General features: G+C 43.5%; 1 protein-coding gene across 1 annotated transcript in view; it reads right to left on the bottom strand.

The window, feature by feature from the left end:
* Nucleotides 1–14,752, bottom strand: part of ca5a (carbonic anhydrase Va) — a 32,223-nt gene extending 17,471 nt beyond the window's left edge. Inside the window, exons 1-3 of the mRNA XM_083654531.1 lie at nt 14,356–14,752; nt 11,437–11,634; nt 7,686–7,804 (exon numbers count right to left, since the gene is read on the bottom strand). Of these exons, the coding sequence (XP_083510657.1) occupies nt 7,686–7,804; nt 11,437–11,634; nt 14,356–14,497 (459 nt within the window). The 5' untranslated portion in view covers nt 14,498–14,752. The remainder of the gene's footprint in view (nt 1–7,685; nt 7,805–11,436; nt 11,635–14,355) is intronic.
* Between the last annotated feature and the right edge of the window lie 2,932 nt (nt 14,753–17,684).

The raw sequence follows: 17,684 nt of genomic DNA, 5'->3' as shown, positions 1-17,684 counted from the left end.
AACTAACTATCCGGTGTGCACAACACATTGCCAGATGACAGGCACTAGGTGCTATTTTCTCCTTCATTTGGAAGAGAAAATTATCCTGAAATGAAGATTTGATTGACAGCTGCATGTCGTGATATGATTGGTTGAAATGGGGTAGAAATTTGATAGTACTAGGTGACGTCAGCAAACTGTAGATTACTGTTATGAATGAAATCTTGAAAGATGAACTTTTGATGTGAAAAAGTGTGAAAAACTAAAGAAATTAGATTTTTGCGATTTTTTTTTGGGCATACATTATTAAATAGGTGCACTGCATACCCAGGTATTTGAACTAAAAGAAAAGAAAAGTCAGCTCGACTTTAAGGGCTTCTATGAAACTATGATAAAAAAAATCCAAAATAATTCAATTATATGTTTATGGCTATATTAGCCATAGATGCATGCCTGATACAAATATGCTATGGATAGAGGGGTCAATCCTAATGCATAGAGCACCATATTATATTAATAACATCAACTATCAGTATTTTTCCAGGCATTTCAAGGGTGACACGTGAAAAAGAAAAATGATCTGTTACACAAAGCCAGCATTCACACTGTTTAAATGGTGCAATAGGGCACATTGTGAATGATTTCCATTCATTCATTACTTCCTCCATACTTCTTCTTTTAACCCTTGAGCAGTAAAGTTCACTAAGGAAACATTTGATTGGTGGGAGCAGTTGCAGACACCAGCAAAGTCATTCCGGTTTTGTGCATCTCTGTAATAGGTTTTGTATTAAGTTCACACAGGATCAGGTGCACGCACACACACACACACACACACACACACACACACACACACACACACACACACACACACACACACACACACACACACACACACACACACACACACACACACACACACACACACACACACACACACACACACACACACACACACACACACACACACACACACACTCTTCTCTCTCTAAAAATCGCAGCTATATCCTGTATATCTGTAGCCTGGCTCCAGAAGAGGAAATGAGTTAACGAGTTGACAATTCAGGCTGAATATCAGGCTAGTATATCTGTTCTCTTTACAATAAAAATCCTCCAGTTAGTTTGTCAATGAAAGCTGCCTGCCTCAGCACTCGTCTTTTCCTGGTTCACTTCCACACATGCTTGTTTTGAAGGGGACTCTGGGAGAAGGCAGAAAGGAGGGGGATGGGGGGGGGGGAGGGTGAGTGAGATCCGCCCACCCCGACGGACTACAGCCGGACTACAGCCGGACTACTATACGTCTGGACGGATTGTGTCTGAATTGGGCCTTACCCTCTGATAATGACATAACGTGTGTTTTGACCTTCAGTGACATGCTTGGCACACACAAGAACCCACATGCCTGCTGGACACGTGACACTACACTGCCTCCTACTGGACATGCTACAGTGATCCAGTGACAGGTGTGTCAGACAGGTGTGTCAGACAGGTGTGTCTTTTCTTAAAGGAACAGAGGGTGTGTACAAGAACGTGTATGATGACACTGGTGTTACAGGTATGGGGTGTTTGTACAGTAAGTAAGTACATTTTATTTGTATAGCACTTCTCACAGAGAGGAAAATACAGAAGGCAGGACTACAGTCAGGGTTACAGAAATTCAACACAACAAGTCTAAGCAAACGCCCGTCTAAAGATACGCTTTTTTAGCTGCTTTTTAAAAATGTCTACAGAGGCCGCAGCTCTCCAGTCCTGAGGAAGAGCATTCCACAACCTAGGAGTTACAGACTCAAAGGCTTTGGTTTTGAGCCCGGTGGAGGGGAACAACCAATAGGCCTTGGTCAGCAGACCTCAGTGACCGACTGGGGACATGCGAGTGGAGCAGGTCACACAGATATGCAAGTGCCTGACCATGCATTATGTAATCACCAGAACCTTGAACTGGATCCTTAAGTTAACAAGAAGCCAGTGCAAGGAGGCCAAGACAGGAGTAGTATGACATGACCTACTTGACCTGCTCAACAAACTGGCAGCAGCATTCTGGAGCAGTTGGAGGCGGTCCAGAGATGTTTAGCTGAGACAAGTAAAAAGATAATTGCAATAGTCCAGATGTGATGAAACAAAGGCATGTATAATCATTTCCAACTCATGGTGGGATACAACTCACCTGAGCTTTGCAATATTTCTAAGATGGAAAAAACACGTACGGGACAAGGACTTGGTGTGTTTGTCAAGGTGCATAGCCTGATCGAAGATCACACCAACATTTCTCAGGGTGGAGCACATTAGAGTTAAGGGACCCAATACAGCCAGCCACCTTAGCAGCAATATTATCAGCAGCAACAATCACAACTTCACTTTTGTCAGCATTTAGCTGAAGAAAGTTACTGGCCATCCAATCCTTAATCGCAGACAAACAATCATGCAATACATTAAAATCTCCAGTCCTGTCAGGTTTAAAAGAAAAGTACAGCTGAATATCGCCCGCATAGAAACGGTATGAAATACCCTTAAATTTGCTGATAATGAGTCCTAGAGGGAGCATGTATAAAGCGAAGAGAAATGGACCCATAATCGAACCCTGGGGCACCCCACAGGATAATGGCGCGGACTCAGACATATGAGGACCCACAGCCACAGAGAAACTCCTATCTGAAAGATAGTCCTGTAATTTGCCTGCATTAAACATAATGCCCTTTTGAACGTTATTAATTATGTTGTTTACTACACTGGTGCAAATATGTAGTTCTATAGATAGAGCATGGCATTGCTGGGTTTAGTGCTCCACCGGAACTAAATATGTATAAGCTCATGGTACTTAGGACGAAAGCATCCACCAAATGGTATATGTTATTAATAATAAGATAATTTTGGCCCATAAGTGGCCAATACAGTATGTGTTACTACTACCATCACCACTACTACTACTAACTAATATTAGTACTGCTACTACTACTACTGCTGGTGGTGATTGGTGATGTCACCAGTAATGTCACTTAAGCACTCAATGATGTCATCAGTGGTGTCACTCAAGCAATTGTGATGTCATCAGTGAGTGATGTCATCAGTTCTACTGCTGCTGCTACAACTATTACTATTACTACTGCTGCTGCTACTACTGGTACCACCACCACTACTACTATTCCTACTACTATTGGTAATACCACTGCTACAGCACTACTACTAATACTACTGCTAGTAATAGTTAGTACTAATGCTTGGACTTCTTGTTCTTCTAATGGCTTTCCAGCCCACCCAAAATGTTGGTCCACCAAAAAACGTTGATCCAAAAAATCTATGTCAATGGATCGGATAAGGGTAGGCAGTGAACTCTTTATGCATACAGGCCTCCATCCAGACTTTTGGTTGCACCTTTTTGTCATTTTCTATAGCCTACATTTTGGAAATTTCTTAAAGTGAAACTTTATTAATTTTTATGTAAATAAATGTCTGTCAAGTCACTATCTATCACCAACTGAGTTAACGCCATGGTGATTGAGCCTATGGCCCATTGATGGGCTTTGCATTTTAAGTATTGCAGCATTTATGAACTGGGTGTCTGTGGTGTGATTATCACTTCAACATATACTCCTAAGTTGAAAAGGTTAGGAGCACATAAAGAATTTTTCAGGGCCAAAGAAATAGTACAGAACGATATAGCACGTATTTGATACGATTGGATTAATCTTAATTAAATTTAGTTTAATTCAACATCCCTATCCATTAACATCCCTACCGCCTACCAAGGAAAATTCACAAATGCAATTGTGTGTGTGTGTGTGTGTATTGAGAAAACTGGTAATAGTAATTTTGTTATGTTTTACTTGAGATGCCTGAATTATTTCATGTTAGAAGCAGAGGCACTTTATTTTGAAACTCCAAGAAGGAAGTTATCTGCCGTATGCAGGGAAGTACAGTAGCTTAGCTATGAAAATAGTGTCTTGCAAGATGGACTGAAAAGTCAGCTGTTTATCTCCCTTTTTGCTGCAGCATGTTGAAGAAATAAATGTTCAGTTTGAACAACACCCGTTCTGATCATTATAGAGCAAGATGATGGCTTCCACTACACAACACTGTATTTACGTAGGCTACGTTACATATTTGCGGGAATGAGAGGAATCTCGCACTTGTACTGATGTCCAGCATGACTGGTGACTGAGGGAAACGTGAGTTTGTTTACTGCGTCGCATGGAATTAACGAGGAGATCCCACAACTTTATTTTAAGGAGGCACCGTGGCCAGTTAAAAAATGCCAAACTGGCCGTGTGGAGAGTTAATTTTAGAAGGGGCATTACCAAACTGCGGGGCATCCACCACACTGTTTGACCGTGGTATTCCTGCTCTGGATGATGCCCTAGGGCGACACTTGGTGCCCTACGCTCAGTGCGTTGTGCGCATGTAGGGAGCGGCAGCCCTGCATATAGCCAAACTCAAACCTGCTCTTAGATGGTTTAACATTGGCTAACAGACAGCATAGCCAGATTGTCAACAACACATTTTAGCGATCATTTTAGCGATCTTGAATTCCATGTTGGGTAATGTTTATAGAATCTGCTTGATAGTCTAGTTAGCGGGATGCTAACGCTAACGTAGCATGCCAACATTACGTCATGCGAGTCATCAGCATAAATCTGTGACAACTCAGAAGTCAGCACCCGGGCGCTGACGCTGATCATCAGTATGCGCTGTGACTGAGTGTGTGTGCCGCAGCACGCTGTCAATCTATCCCCCCACATCATGCACACACAGAAAGATAGGGGGAAATACCAAAACAAAACATTTTCAAAGCGGCGAATTTCCCCGAAAGGTGACAACTTTGCACCCCTGACTGTTACAACACAGATTTATTGCATTTTCCAGGGATAGCTGAAGGTTCGCTTAACGTTAGCTTTCTAACGTTAGCTTTTTCACTTGCCTGTTTAACCTGCATCATCCCACTTCAATCACTCATGTTTAACCTGCATCATCCTGTTTAACCTGCATCATCCCTCTTCAATCACTCATGTGTTTAACCTGCATCATCCCACTTCAATCACTCATGTGTTTAACCTGCATCATCCCACTTCAATCACTCATGTGTTTAACCTGCATCATCCTGTTTAACCTGCATCATCCCACTTCAATCACTCATGTTTAACCTGCATCATCCTGTTTAACCTGCATCATCCCACTTCAATCACTCATGTTTAACCTGCATCATCCTGTTTAACCTGCATCATCCCACTTCAGTCACTCATCTGTTTAACCTGCATCATCCCACTTCAATCACTCATCTGTTTAAAGGAGGACTTACCTCCAAAACACTTTTTTTCAGCTTTTAACCAATATATATGACTTTGGGGGTGATGTGTGAAGAATTCTGGTCAGAATTTCCACATTTGACACCAAACTGTTGCCATTTTACCATTTGTATCATTTTTCAGCAGCATATCTGGCATAAGCGCCCTCTTAGGGTCCAACACTGCTTTTTTTTTTTTTCTCAAATGAATGGGAGATTTGGTACAACCTGTAGTCAGGTTGTCCCCAAAGACTATGGGATTTCAAGATAATTACTCCCTTACCCCCTCTGTACCCTTTCGGCTCCTCAGAACTCCAAGCCTATTCTTATTGAAGTTTGCTCTTAAAATACTGAACCAAACGTTGTCAAAGTTGGCACATGTCTTAATTATAGTTAGTTTCCCGCTGAATGTGTCACTACTTTATTAATATCTTACCTGAATAAGCTCGAATGATGATGTATATATTATCAGTCCGAGTTGGAAGCAGCTGTCTCCAGCCCAGCCAGGCGGGAGAGTCGTACTGTAAACCTCATGCACTAGCTCCAAGCTCCGCGGGCGCGCGCAGCAGAGCAGAGCTCTCTGTGCTCTGAGAGTAGAGAGAGCAGTCTGATATTTCCGCAAACAAATATGGTCGCAGTTTAGCGCACATGTAAAATATAACGCTATACTACGACGTGACAACGTGACAAAGCTTCTCTAAACACATCGGCTACTATCATTTCCCTGCATCCCTCCTACTGAGATTATATCGGTAATGATTTTGGACAGACTGAATGCGCGGAGGAGAAGGAGAGATCTGCAGCTCTGCCCTGAGTAGCCCTGAGAGACACTCGCCTCGCTCCGACTACTGTGCCCGTCTGTGAAAAGCGTCCTGTCCAGTCGCACCTTCGCAAACAGATGCGGGATTCCCTCAATCCTGTACCCAATCTCAGACTGTATTCTCTAAATCGCACACCAGCTATTTCTGTCTGTTTGTTTGTTGCTCCGTGAGGTTACAAGCGCCCCATGCATGCAACAGGCTGTTTCGCCAGCCGGGGTCTGGCAGGAGGGAGGAGGCGCAGGCAGCCTGCACTGCGCTGAGAGGAAAAAACTTTTGCACAACTTTTAACAACAATCACAAAAAGCCCCCAAACTAAAATGAAAAAGGGACTATATGGCAACTTGGACGAGGGAATGACGTAGAGAAATCCCGCATTGTGTTACCCCAGAACGGGGGGTTTGTCGTATTGTGCGGTGTGCTGCTGTAACGAGCCCATGCCACTTTGCTCTCGTAACGTAGTTCAACACACTGCCATAGAGTTACATGCAGAAAAATAATTAAATTTCTAGTTCGCCACTGAATTACCAAATTGATATAACTTTCAACCATTTTGAGCAAAGCTCTTTCCATACAGGCCACCAGCGTTGGCTAATTGTTGATATTTATACAGATATGGCCCCTCTCAAATAAATTATTTTTGAGGCAATAGGCAAACTGTAATGGCGTCGATTTCCGAAAAAAAATCTGGACTTCAACACAGCCAAAGAGTCCAGTATAGACAAGAGCATATGTCATTTCTTGGTTTTTTCCATAGGTATTTTCAAATCACTGTTCTAATACATATCTAGGGGGTAAGTCCTCCTTTAACCTGCATCATCCCACTTCAGTCACTCATCTGTTTAACCTGCATCATCCCACTTCAGTCACTCATCTGTTTAACCTGCATCATCCCACTTCAATCACTCATGTTTAACCTGCATCATCCTGTTTAACCTGCATCATCCCACTTCAGTCACTCATCTGTTTAACCTGCATCATCCCACTTCAGTCACTCATCTGTTTAACCTGCATCATCCCACTTCAGTCACTCATCTGTTTAACCTGCATCATCCCACTTCAGTCACTCATCTGTTTAACCTGCATCATCCCACTTCAATCACTCATCTGTTTAACCTGCATCATCCCACTTCAATCACTCATCTGTTTAACCTGCATCATCCCACTTCAATCACTCATCTGTTTAACCTGCATCATCCCACTTCAATCACTCATCTGTTTAACCTGCATCATCCCACTTCAATCACTCATGCGCGCACGTGACCATCGCACTTTCTCAAGCCAGGTGGCGTGTGAAACAAGGACGCACAGACGGTGGGAGACATATGCATACAGCGTAATGTAGCCTATTTAGTCACGTTAAGATTAAAAAAAGTAAATAATAAAAATCAAATCAAAAAAACTTAAATTGCTATTCTTGCACAAAATGTATCAATTCAAGCACTTTCAATGACCCATGTAGCATCTATTTTCAAAAAGTTTGAAGGATTTCAAGGACCCGTGGGATTGGGAACCCTGCACTTAATGTAAGCCTACCTATCTTATCTACTTCACCGTATCTGATGTGTCTGAGTGAAATGTGTACTATAGCGTTCCAGTATGCCTTTATATCCCACCTCTGCAGGGAACAGCCTCCTGTCCACAGTGTGCTCCGAGCCCCAGGCGTTGCTCTCGCCCCAGTGGAAGTGGAACTGGCACAACCTGAATTTGTCTTCCAGGGGGCCTCCTTTTAGTGCTGCACCAGGAAGTGAAGAGGAACAGAAACGTGTGTATCAGTAAACCATACAATGGGAACTGTCACAAATTTCACAATCCTACCACAAGAGTAGAGGTTAAGGAGGTTAAAATAATATTTAACATACTGTAGGGTGCAATTTCTTATCTGTGATGGAAGGTGCCCCCAGTGACACATTCACCATGAACACCTGCAAGCAAAGTGTCCGTGCAAGGCCTCCTTTACAGACCATCACACAAATGTTACATTTGCATCGCATCTGTTACCGTTTAATCGTTGGTCTGTTGCAATTATCTACCAAGGGAGGAAATGTTGACCCACATGACATCTGCTAAGAAACAGGCTGTTCAGACAGTAACAACAACAACCTAGAAAGCTCTGCAAAACATTGAGAGACCACAGTACAACCACTGGCTTTATAGACCCTATAAATACGGTAATATCATAAAACATATATATATAATATAATAAAACATTGAGACCACAGTACAAAGATAAACCACTGGCTTTATAGACCCTATACACCACACACGGGCAACATACGGCCGCGGGCCGTATGCGGCCCGCGGGCGCCCCCTGTGTGGCCCGCGATGGAATTGCAAAAAAAAATAAAAAAAAATTACAGTGCACCTGAACGCAACATGCCAGATACCCGCTGAATAAGTGTCCAACTGTTCATGTCATTCTGGCCAATACTCTTCTGTTATAGCATTTCAGTCTGGAATATGGAATATCTTTCAATAACATTTATGACTAAAAGGCTAAAAGTAATCTCATGTGTAAGAAATGACTGTTCTACATTGAAGTAAAAATTTAAATAATTAACTTGTTGGTTTTGGATTTATTTAGCTTCAAGAGTGCATTTTTGTTCTTGTGTGACCCTCAACACAGGCTTTGAGAATCCCGGGCCACTTACTGATACTTATGCTTAAATTAATCCACTCATATTCTGGTTTATTTCAAGAAAAACATTTCGGCTAGTGGAAATTCTAATTGGCTGGTAACTTTAAAATCTAGCAGCCATATTGGCAGGTGGTGAAAAAAGTTAATTTCAAGCCCTGCAGGGAGAGCAGGTGGTGACATAGGAGTGAGTGAGAAAAGGATCAAATATTGGTGGTTAAGAGACTGAATAATGACATCACAACTGTTAATTTAAAATGAGTTATTCCTCTAACTCTGGCTTCAATTGCCCCAAATTTTTCACGCTGGCGCCGTTCAGCCCTCAGCAAAATCTGGTAGCGAGGACATTTTTCTGTGGCCCTCTCTATCATCAAAGTTGCCCATCCATGGGTTACGGCATGACAATATTTGTTGGGCCCCCGGCAACAATCTGGGTTTCTCATGTGGCCCCCCATGAAAAATAGTTGCCCACCCCTGCTATACACCATTTCATCTATCAATGCCCAGTATACCACCAACAGATAAAGAGGGGCTATGGGAACATTTCTGGTTCTCTGCCATTTTTGTACAACTTTTTGTCCCACATTGGATGATGTCATCAGTGCTGGTCACTCGAGCAATTGTGATGTCACTGCTGATGTCACAATGTCTACGACGTGAAGTTAAGCAATTATGCGCTGAGTGACATCACTCGAGCACTCCATGGTGTGATCAGTGATGATTGATTGATTTTATTTTGGATTCAACTTACTTTAAACATTTGTTTGCAATGTTTCCCACTTTAGTAAGAGACCTATAATTGGAGTTATAATGGGTTAGGAAGGTTAGGTCACACAGCTCTTTAGTCCAATTCCATAATTATACCTGTATTGTATAAAAGGACTCACACTTAAAAACAGCCCATAGCTTTTGAGGTCACGAGGCACACGAGTCACATGACAGTCACGCGTTCCACGTGGCCACTGTGGTTTTCATCAATGAGTTGCAGAGTAGCATTGATTACTGGATTTGCCTAAATACCAAAGGTTATTTAGAGGAGGTTGAAAGGAGTCATTCCCTTGGGCAGAATCCCCTTAGTTAAGATTTCTCCTGGTTAAGAAATCCCTCAAGATTTAAGGGGAAACCACAATTGTCTTACCTCTAGGGCTGCCCACGATTAGTCGACTAGTCGCGATGACGTCGATGGCCAAAATCGTCGCCGACGTATTTGGTAATCGACGTCATCGCATGTTTGTTTTTTTTAGCTGAAAAAAAGAAAAAAACGTTTGTTTTGTTTCCCCGAAGCTGCTGCCTGCGATGGCCTCACTGGCTGGGGCAGTGGTGGCCCAATGGTTAGAGAAGCGAGCTTGTGACCTGAAGGTCGTCGGTTCAATCCCCGGGACCGGCAGGATAAATCTGGGTGGGGAAAGTGAAAAGGCAGCGCTTGCCCCTCCCTCATTACCACCACCGAGGTGCCCCTGAGCAAGGCCCCTAACCCCAACTGCTCCAGTGGAGCTGAGCAGTGGCCAACAGATCAGACTGTGGTTGTACTGGTCAGCTTCCAGGTATGAATGTGTGTGAAAATGTGGACAGGGCACTCCTGAAAAAGAGAGCATTGCTCTCAGTGAGACTCTCCCTGTATAAATAAAGGTTATAAAAAAAAAAAAAAACATTTCTAGCCGTCCTCATACGTCCAAAGTGTGGGAGCGTTTCACCCACAATAATGTGAAATGCTAAATAAGCTGAACTCGCATATCATGGCAGCACGAGTATGATGCACGAGCATCTCAAAAGGAAGCACGTTGTGGCGAATGCAGACGAAGATGGAGATGAAGGCTCGTCTCAGTAAGCTAATTAGCTTGTAAGCTCACTGCTAACCATAACGTTAAGTTTTAGCTGCTAACATTAGCTATTGGCTAACGATATTAACGTTAAAAGCCTTGCTGTAACGTTGTCATCATAGCGACGTTAAGATCATGTGTTGCTGACGGGAATACTGGAAACCTCATTTTACTTCGCAGTTTGCACTCTCTACTTACTACATTTAAAAATGCGTTTGATGCCTGAGAAGACTGAAACTATTTATTTGTGTTGATATTTTGGTTGCATACATAGTGAATAGTTTTTGGTTCCATTTCCATTCCACGTAGTAGTGCCCTAATTTTATTTTGCATTATTCATTCAATGGATAGTACATATTTCATTGCACTATATGTTTTCAATTTCAATGTGTACTATTTTGCAGTTTTGCAATTTGCACTATATTACATTTATTACATGCAAGTACATTGATGCCAGAAATAAATATGCTGCTACATGCTCTAAACTTTAAAGTTAATTAAAAGATGATTTTTGAGTGAATTATCACCATTAATTGTCTTTATTTTTATTTGGCACATGCTTAAAACAACTTGAAGCTAAATTTAGAAGCTGATGATAGCTAAATCAGAGCGATTGAGTAATTGTGCGATATGATCCGATTAGTCGACTAATCGTTAAAATAAATCGGTGACTAGTCGACTATCAAAATAATTGTTTGTGGCGGCCCTACTTGCCTCTCAACAAGCGGCCCTCTGTCTATAGTGTACCACCATTACTTCATGTGAAATGGCAATAAAAAACACATGAATGAATGAGAGTTTCCAAAGGGGACATTAATGGTAGGATTGAGGGGGGTGGCAAGTTAACCCCTTGTAACCCTGCTCATATAAAGCTTCCTGCTTGCATGAAGGCACAATGCATTCATTACTCACTGGATTTGTCTGTAGTGTCGTCGTACTCAACCAGGAAGGAGTAACCGTTGTTCCAGATTTGTTGGCACGTCTGCGGGTCGTAGTCGAGCGTCAGAGGCTTCAGCTGCGGGTCAAAGACGCTCTTTCGCACCACAATGTCAACGGGAGACTGACGGTCGCCTCCCGGCACCTCCAGGGGGCCCTGCCACATGGGATGCACTGGAGAGAAGAGAAAAGAAGAGGAGAAGAAGAAGAAGAGAAGACAATAATTTAATATTTCAATAGCCCAGTAACAAGAGAGAGCTGTCCACAGAAACGTTAGAAGAGAAAAAACATGCTGACACCTACATTTTATGTCGCACTCTCCTCCATATTGCATATTTAGGCAGTCCATTTTTGGGGGGGGAAAGAGCAAAAAAATAATGCTGCCTGTAAAAAAAACGATCAAATTCAAACACTACACAGTGTCTGTGCTGCACAGTGTCTGTGCTACACAGTGTCTGTGCTACACAGTGTCTGTGCTACACAGTGTCTGTGCTACAGTGTCTGTGCTACAGTGTCTGTGCTACAGTGTCTGTGCTCGTGATCTCTCAGAAATGATGGCAGCCTCCTTCTGCTTCCTTGAGCCCGTTTCAAAGAAATGAAAGCAGCAGAGCAGTGAGCAGAATATATATACTTCCTTCTAGCCCTCCTTTTTTTTCCAAACGGGAAATTACAAAATACTAGAGAGACGTGGGCTGACTGCACAAAAAGTCACACACGGAATGTCCTGGCACGCCCCCAGCTCAAGTCCACAGCGGGAGAATCAGAGCAGGACCTGTGCCCGGTCAAACAACAAAAGCAGTAATTACCCAAAACCTCTGCTCTCTTCCCCTGCCTCGTCTCGTTCTCCTCGTTTGCCCTACCTCATCTCTTTCTCCTCATTTGCCCTTTCCTCTTGAAATCCACCCAAAGAACAAACTTCCAGCTGTTTTCCTCTCTGTTCACACACAACACAAGCGTTCTCTTGTGTCGCGTGGATTCTAGTCTGCGATCTTCTGCAAAATCTTTAACTCAACCCTGCTGTGAATCGGTGTCAGCTGCACAAAAGCAAAAAAGCGACTCTAATGTTGTTGCTCGCTATTCATCCAGGACAGGAGGACTGCTGAGAGCTCGGCTGAACAGGTCTGACTGGGACCATCATCTTGCTCAGATTTCACCAGACTCCTCCACAGGGAGTTAGCTGCTTAGCTGCCCGGCTCACACACACAATAACTATGTTCCTACACATTAACTGGCCCATTGTCGACGGCGACACATTTTCCTGTTACAATGATGGAGCTACAGCAGGTGTACAGGTGTTTTGACCTGTGCTGAAGTGTGGGGAAAGCAAAATAAGTACATACAGTGTAGTGCTGCTGCCATAGGGACAGATCAACAAGCAGGCACACGGACTGACGGTAGCCTGGGTAAACCCATCCCCCACGTGACCTGCTCCCAGACCTGGGAACTGAGAGAGCAGGTCACGTGGGGGCTGGGTTTACCTAGGCTAGACTGACGGGGGAACAAGCAATGAGGCCGACGAAAAAACTTCATTGAAAGCCAGCAGTCAACTTCACAGCAAAACCAAAAAGCCTTTCATGGAGCCTTAGTTAGATGGGCTCCTGTACAACAAGCTTGTTAAAGTTAAATATGAACTCTATTTATTGTCTCGGTTGAACATGAAAGCTGTGGACTGAACTGTTCCTCCACCAGCAACGGTACTCTCACGGTGACTGTGTTTCAGGCTGGCAGAGGATGAATAACATCATTGAAGACGAGGCCCGTGTGTGTGTGTGTGTGTGTGTGTGTGTGTGTGTGTGTGTGTGTGTGTGTGTGTGTAGAGGGGAAGTTGTGACTCATCAGACCAGCTTGTGTAGTGTGGGCGAACGAGTATAAGGAAATAAATGACATGGTTTTAAAGTCTGCCATTCAAAAGGAAATGCTCTTTCCGCAGCATGCAACATGCTGATCACGACACGTGTTGCACACAAAGATCATATATACGGAATATATATACTCCAACTTTCTTCCTTGACAGCTAGATCCACATTTTTTCCTTCTTGCCAATTCTCAACGGCTTCCTTGTTTTGCCGGGGAATACAAAAAAACTTTAATTGTTTATTACTATTATTTAATTGTTATTGTTTATTATTTAATTAGTCTTCCGGCTATCGGCGGAAGACCCGGAACCAAAGTGCTGTGTTCCAGGGAAATATTCCGCTCAATTCTTTGCGTTCCGTTCAGACGTTATGTTATGGATCCGACAAGTTTCTTCAAGTACTTCTTTGAATATACTTTGTTTGGTTATGTCCAGGCTTCTTACTCGTAGTGACTGGCGAGGTTAGGCTGCCTACTGCTGCATTTCTATGGGGGAACGAAAACACTGCGGACCATCGGAAGATGGGGCGGGTCTATTTCTGTCTCCCTGTAACGCATACATACGCGAGGTTAATAAGCCCCTATGTAGGCCAAAGGCCCTACTAGGGCAGTGGTCCGGAATAATAAACACTAGGCTATACAGCTGCAATGAAACCCTGGACTGTCCTATGAGTCTGTGTCAACAGCTGGGCCCATAAAGTCACGTTTGGTTGGACCCAGATCCTTGACGAGCTGAGTCCAGTCCAGGGTTTCCGACCGAGGCTCTTCCAGTTCCGGCACGTTTTGAGATGAAAACAAAGTGCCATTTTTGATTGTGTGTGACTGACAATAATGAAAGGGTTTTCGAGGCACATGCTAGACTGCCCCAAAACCAAACCACTGACATAAACCGAAACAGACACTGTCCAATATCGTGATGAAGTGAGTCGCTTTGAAGCAGTGAGACGGGCGCAGCAGTGTATAGAATATAAAAATGATCCCTGTCTGCATGACTTGCTATAAAGACCATTCATGGCTTCAACAGTAACGTTACTAACTTACCCGGCGACAGCACATATTTGCTGGAACAGGCCGTGAGGTTGCATCTTCTGACGGGGATGAGCAGGTGACTCTTGGCTTGTCTGGCGAGCTGTCGATGAAGCTGGGAAACCAGAGGTCTAACTATCGATGACAAAGTCACCATACTGATCAAGCTAGTAGCGTTACGATCACGTCCAGGAAGCTCCGTTCTCGTCTTTCTTTGTCGTGTTGTCTTTACTCTTGCTGCCAGTGTCGAGCCTCAAAACACAGCTGGCTTGACTTGTCCTCGGTCTCTCATGTCGCTCTGCCCTCATACAGTCTGAGTGGAGGAAAAGAGGGCAGGCTTTCAGGCTACAGACGTTCAAACTATGACGGCAGAAGTCAACGACCGCTTCCCCGGTATCTGTAACGTCAATTCATCCCGATTGCTTGTCTAAAAACCATCGATAAATGATAAGATAAGGCCTGTGGGGCTGGAAAAGTTCACTAGGCAGGATGCAGGCACGCGCGGACAGGAGGAATGACGGAAAGTGGGGAGGGTCTCCACCGGACTGACCAATCAGCGGCCTCCTTTGGGGGGCGTTAATGATTATGCAGAGCCTGGTGACGCGAGGTTAATGATTATGCAGTAAAAACTATGTAAGTGAAAATTAATTATTTCTTTGTAATCTCATCATATTACTGGCAAAGTTTTATATCCATAAATGTAAGGTGTTGAAAATGAAACCCTCTTTTTTCACGTTTGAAAGAAGCATAGTCCTACATCAGAACATTAGCTACCTCATGCAATAGTAAAGCTGTGAAAACCTTGAATTTATGCTCCAATTTTGGCATTTTGCTTTAACTGTAATTTATATGTATACTGCACTTTTTTGTTCTTTTTGTAATTGCAATGTTTTTTCTGTAATCCCTGGCGTTGTATATTTGTTTGTTTGTTATTCTTTGTCATTGTATCACTATTGTTGTCCAAAAAAAAAAAAAAAAAAAAAAAAACTATGTAAGTAAGTAAGGCTTTATTTATATAGCACCTTTTAAAACACAAGGTTACAAAGTGCTTCACATATAAACCAAGTAACATTATAAAAACAACATAATACAATACAGAGATAAAAGCGACAAAGAAACAAGCCAGAAAGAAATGGATAAAACAGGAGAGAAAAATCTATAAGAAGGCAAACCTGTTAGAGGTGGGTTTTTTAGGGAACGTTTAAAACAGCTCAAAGAAACAGCAGACCTAACAGAAAGGGGGAGTTGGTTGCAAAGGGTATAGGGGCTAAAACGGTAAAAGCACGGTCACCTTTTGTCCTATAGTTGGAGGAGGGGATGGATAAAAGAGCAGAGTTTGAAGAGCAGAGTGGACGTGAGGAGGAGTGAGGGACAATGAGTTCTGAGAGATAACTAGGGGCGAGGTCATGTTGGGCCTTGTAGGCAAACAGAAGGATTTTAAACTGTATTCTAAATTTGACAGGGAGCCAGTGGAGAGAAGCAAGAATGGGGGTAATGTGGGATCTACGGCTGGTTCTGGTTAATAGTCTGGCTGCTGCATTCTGAATAAGTTGTAAGCGGTTTAGTGCAGATTGATTGAGACATGAGTAGAGTGAGTTGCAGTAATCTAACCTGGAGAAAATAAATTGCTTTTTTGAATTGAACCTATGCTAAGGATGTCATATACCAATATGCTAATTAGCACGGACGGCACGGTGGCTCAGTGGTTAACACTGTTGCCTCACAGCAAGAAGGTCCCGGGTTCGAACCCCGGTCCGTCCCAGGTCCTTTCTGTGTGGAGTTTGCATGTTCTCCCCGTGTCCGTGTGGGTTTTCTCCGGGTGCTCCGGTTTCCTCCCACCATCAAAGAAAGACATGTATGTTAGTGTTAATACTCCTGTTAGTGCCCCTGGCCAAGGTACTGGCAAAAGAACTGGAGTTGGTCCCCGGGCGCTGCACAGTGGCTGCCCACTGCTCCTAGTTCTAGGAAGGTTCCTAGTAGAGGATGGGTCAAATGCAGAGGATGAATTTCCCCAAGGGGATAAATAAAGGATAACTTAACTAGACACTGATTATGTCTATGACCTCATTAGCATATTGGTCGAATCAGCGTGACGTCACTTGCCACCCAGAAATGCGGAACCGCGCGGCAGTTAACTACGGTAGTAGAGTTGTGCCAAACAAACGTTAATATCTCAAAAAGTATACATCACATCGGTTATATTTTGACATTCTGAGTGAGAGCAGAATTAGCTCAAGAGTTTGATGTATAATACATGCATGTCGTGTTAAAGTTGTGTGAACTGTCGCAGTTTTTGAGTCAGTCAGCCTTCCGAGTGATGTCACTGGAGCAATTGTGATGTCATCAGTGAGGACGTCATCAGTGATGTCACTTGAGCATTTAGTCAGATTCCTTCTGACCTTTGAGGGTTGTCAGCATGGATGTATTAAAAGAACTGGATAGGGGACAAGCCACGCCCACCCATGCATTCGGACGAAGGCTGCTCACTGGCGCATGAAGCCATCATGGGCGGTTTTCTTCCTGGTTTTACTTCCTGACCATGCGGCCCAAGACGAAGTGCCCATGTGTGCCATGACGTGTACCATGACGTATTCCATGACGTCTCCCACCCGCTCCCACCGAAGATGCGCGTTCATGACATGAGACAGCCCGAGACCATGCCCGTATAAAATTATTTGATAATTAAGAGTCGTTTTATACTTTGAGTGACACCCGGAAAAAAATCCCCTGGGTTTAACAGCTGCCGGGGTCCCCATGCAAGTGGATGGGAATTTTCCTTTCTGGGCTGCATGGCGTCAGGTGACTTGCAATACAGAGCTTCGCCACCATGTTCAAATGGCTTCACAGCCCAGTGCTATTCCTGGGGGCTTGGTTGTCAGTCATCTTGCTTCAGACAGAGCGAGATGTAGGCTGGCAGCCAGCAGCTGCCAGACAAAAATGCGCCCATAGGGGGCACTACAGCGATATTTTGGATATTTGAGATAATCACGATGACATCACAATTGCTCAAGTGACATCACTGATGACATCATCACTGACGTCATCACCGATGACATCACAATTCTCGAGTGACATCACTGACGTCATCACCGATGACATCACAATTGCTTGAGTGACATCACTGATGACATCATCACAGATGACATCATCACTGACGTCATCACCGATGACATCACAATTGCTCCAGTGACATCACTGATGACATCATCACTGATGACATCATCACAGATGGCATCATCACTGATGACATCACAATTGCTCCAGTGACATCACTGACTCAACTCAACTCAACTCAACTGAACTAAAAGTTTATTTAGAAAGCACATTTAAAAACAACCGCAGTT

This window comes from Poromitra crassiceps (genome assembly GCF_964638095.1).
Source record: "Poromitra crassiceps genome assembly, chromosome: 18".
Lineage (NCBI taxonomy): Eukaryota > Metazoa > Chordata > Actinopteri > Beryciformes > Melamphaidae > Poromitra > Poromitra crassiceps.
This window is presented reverse-complemented; position numbering and strand designations above follow the sequence as displayed.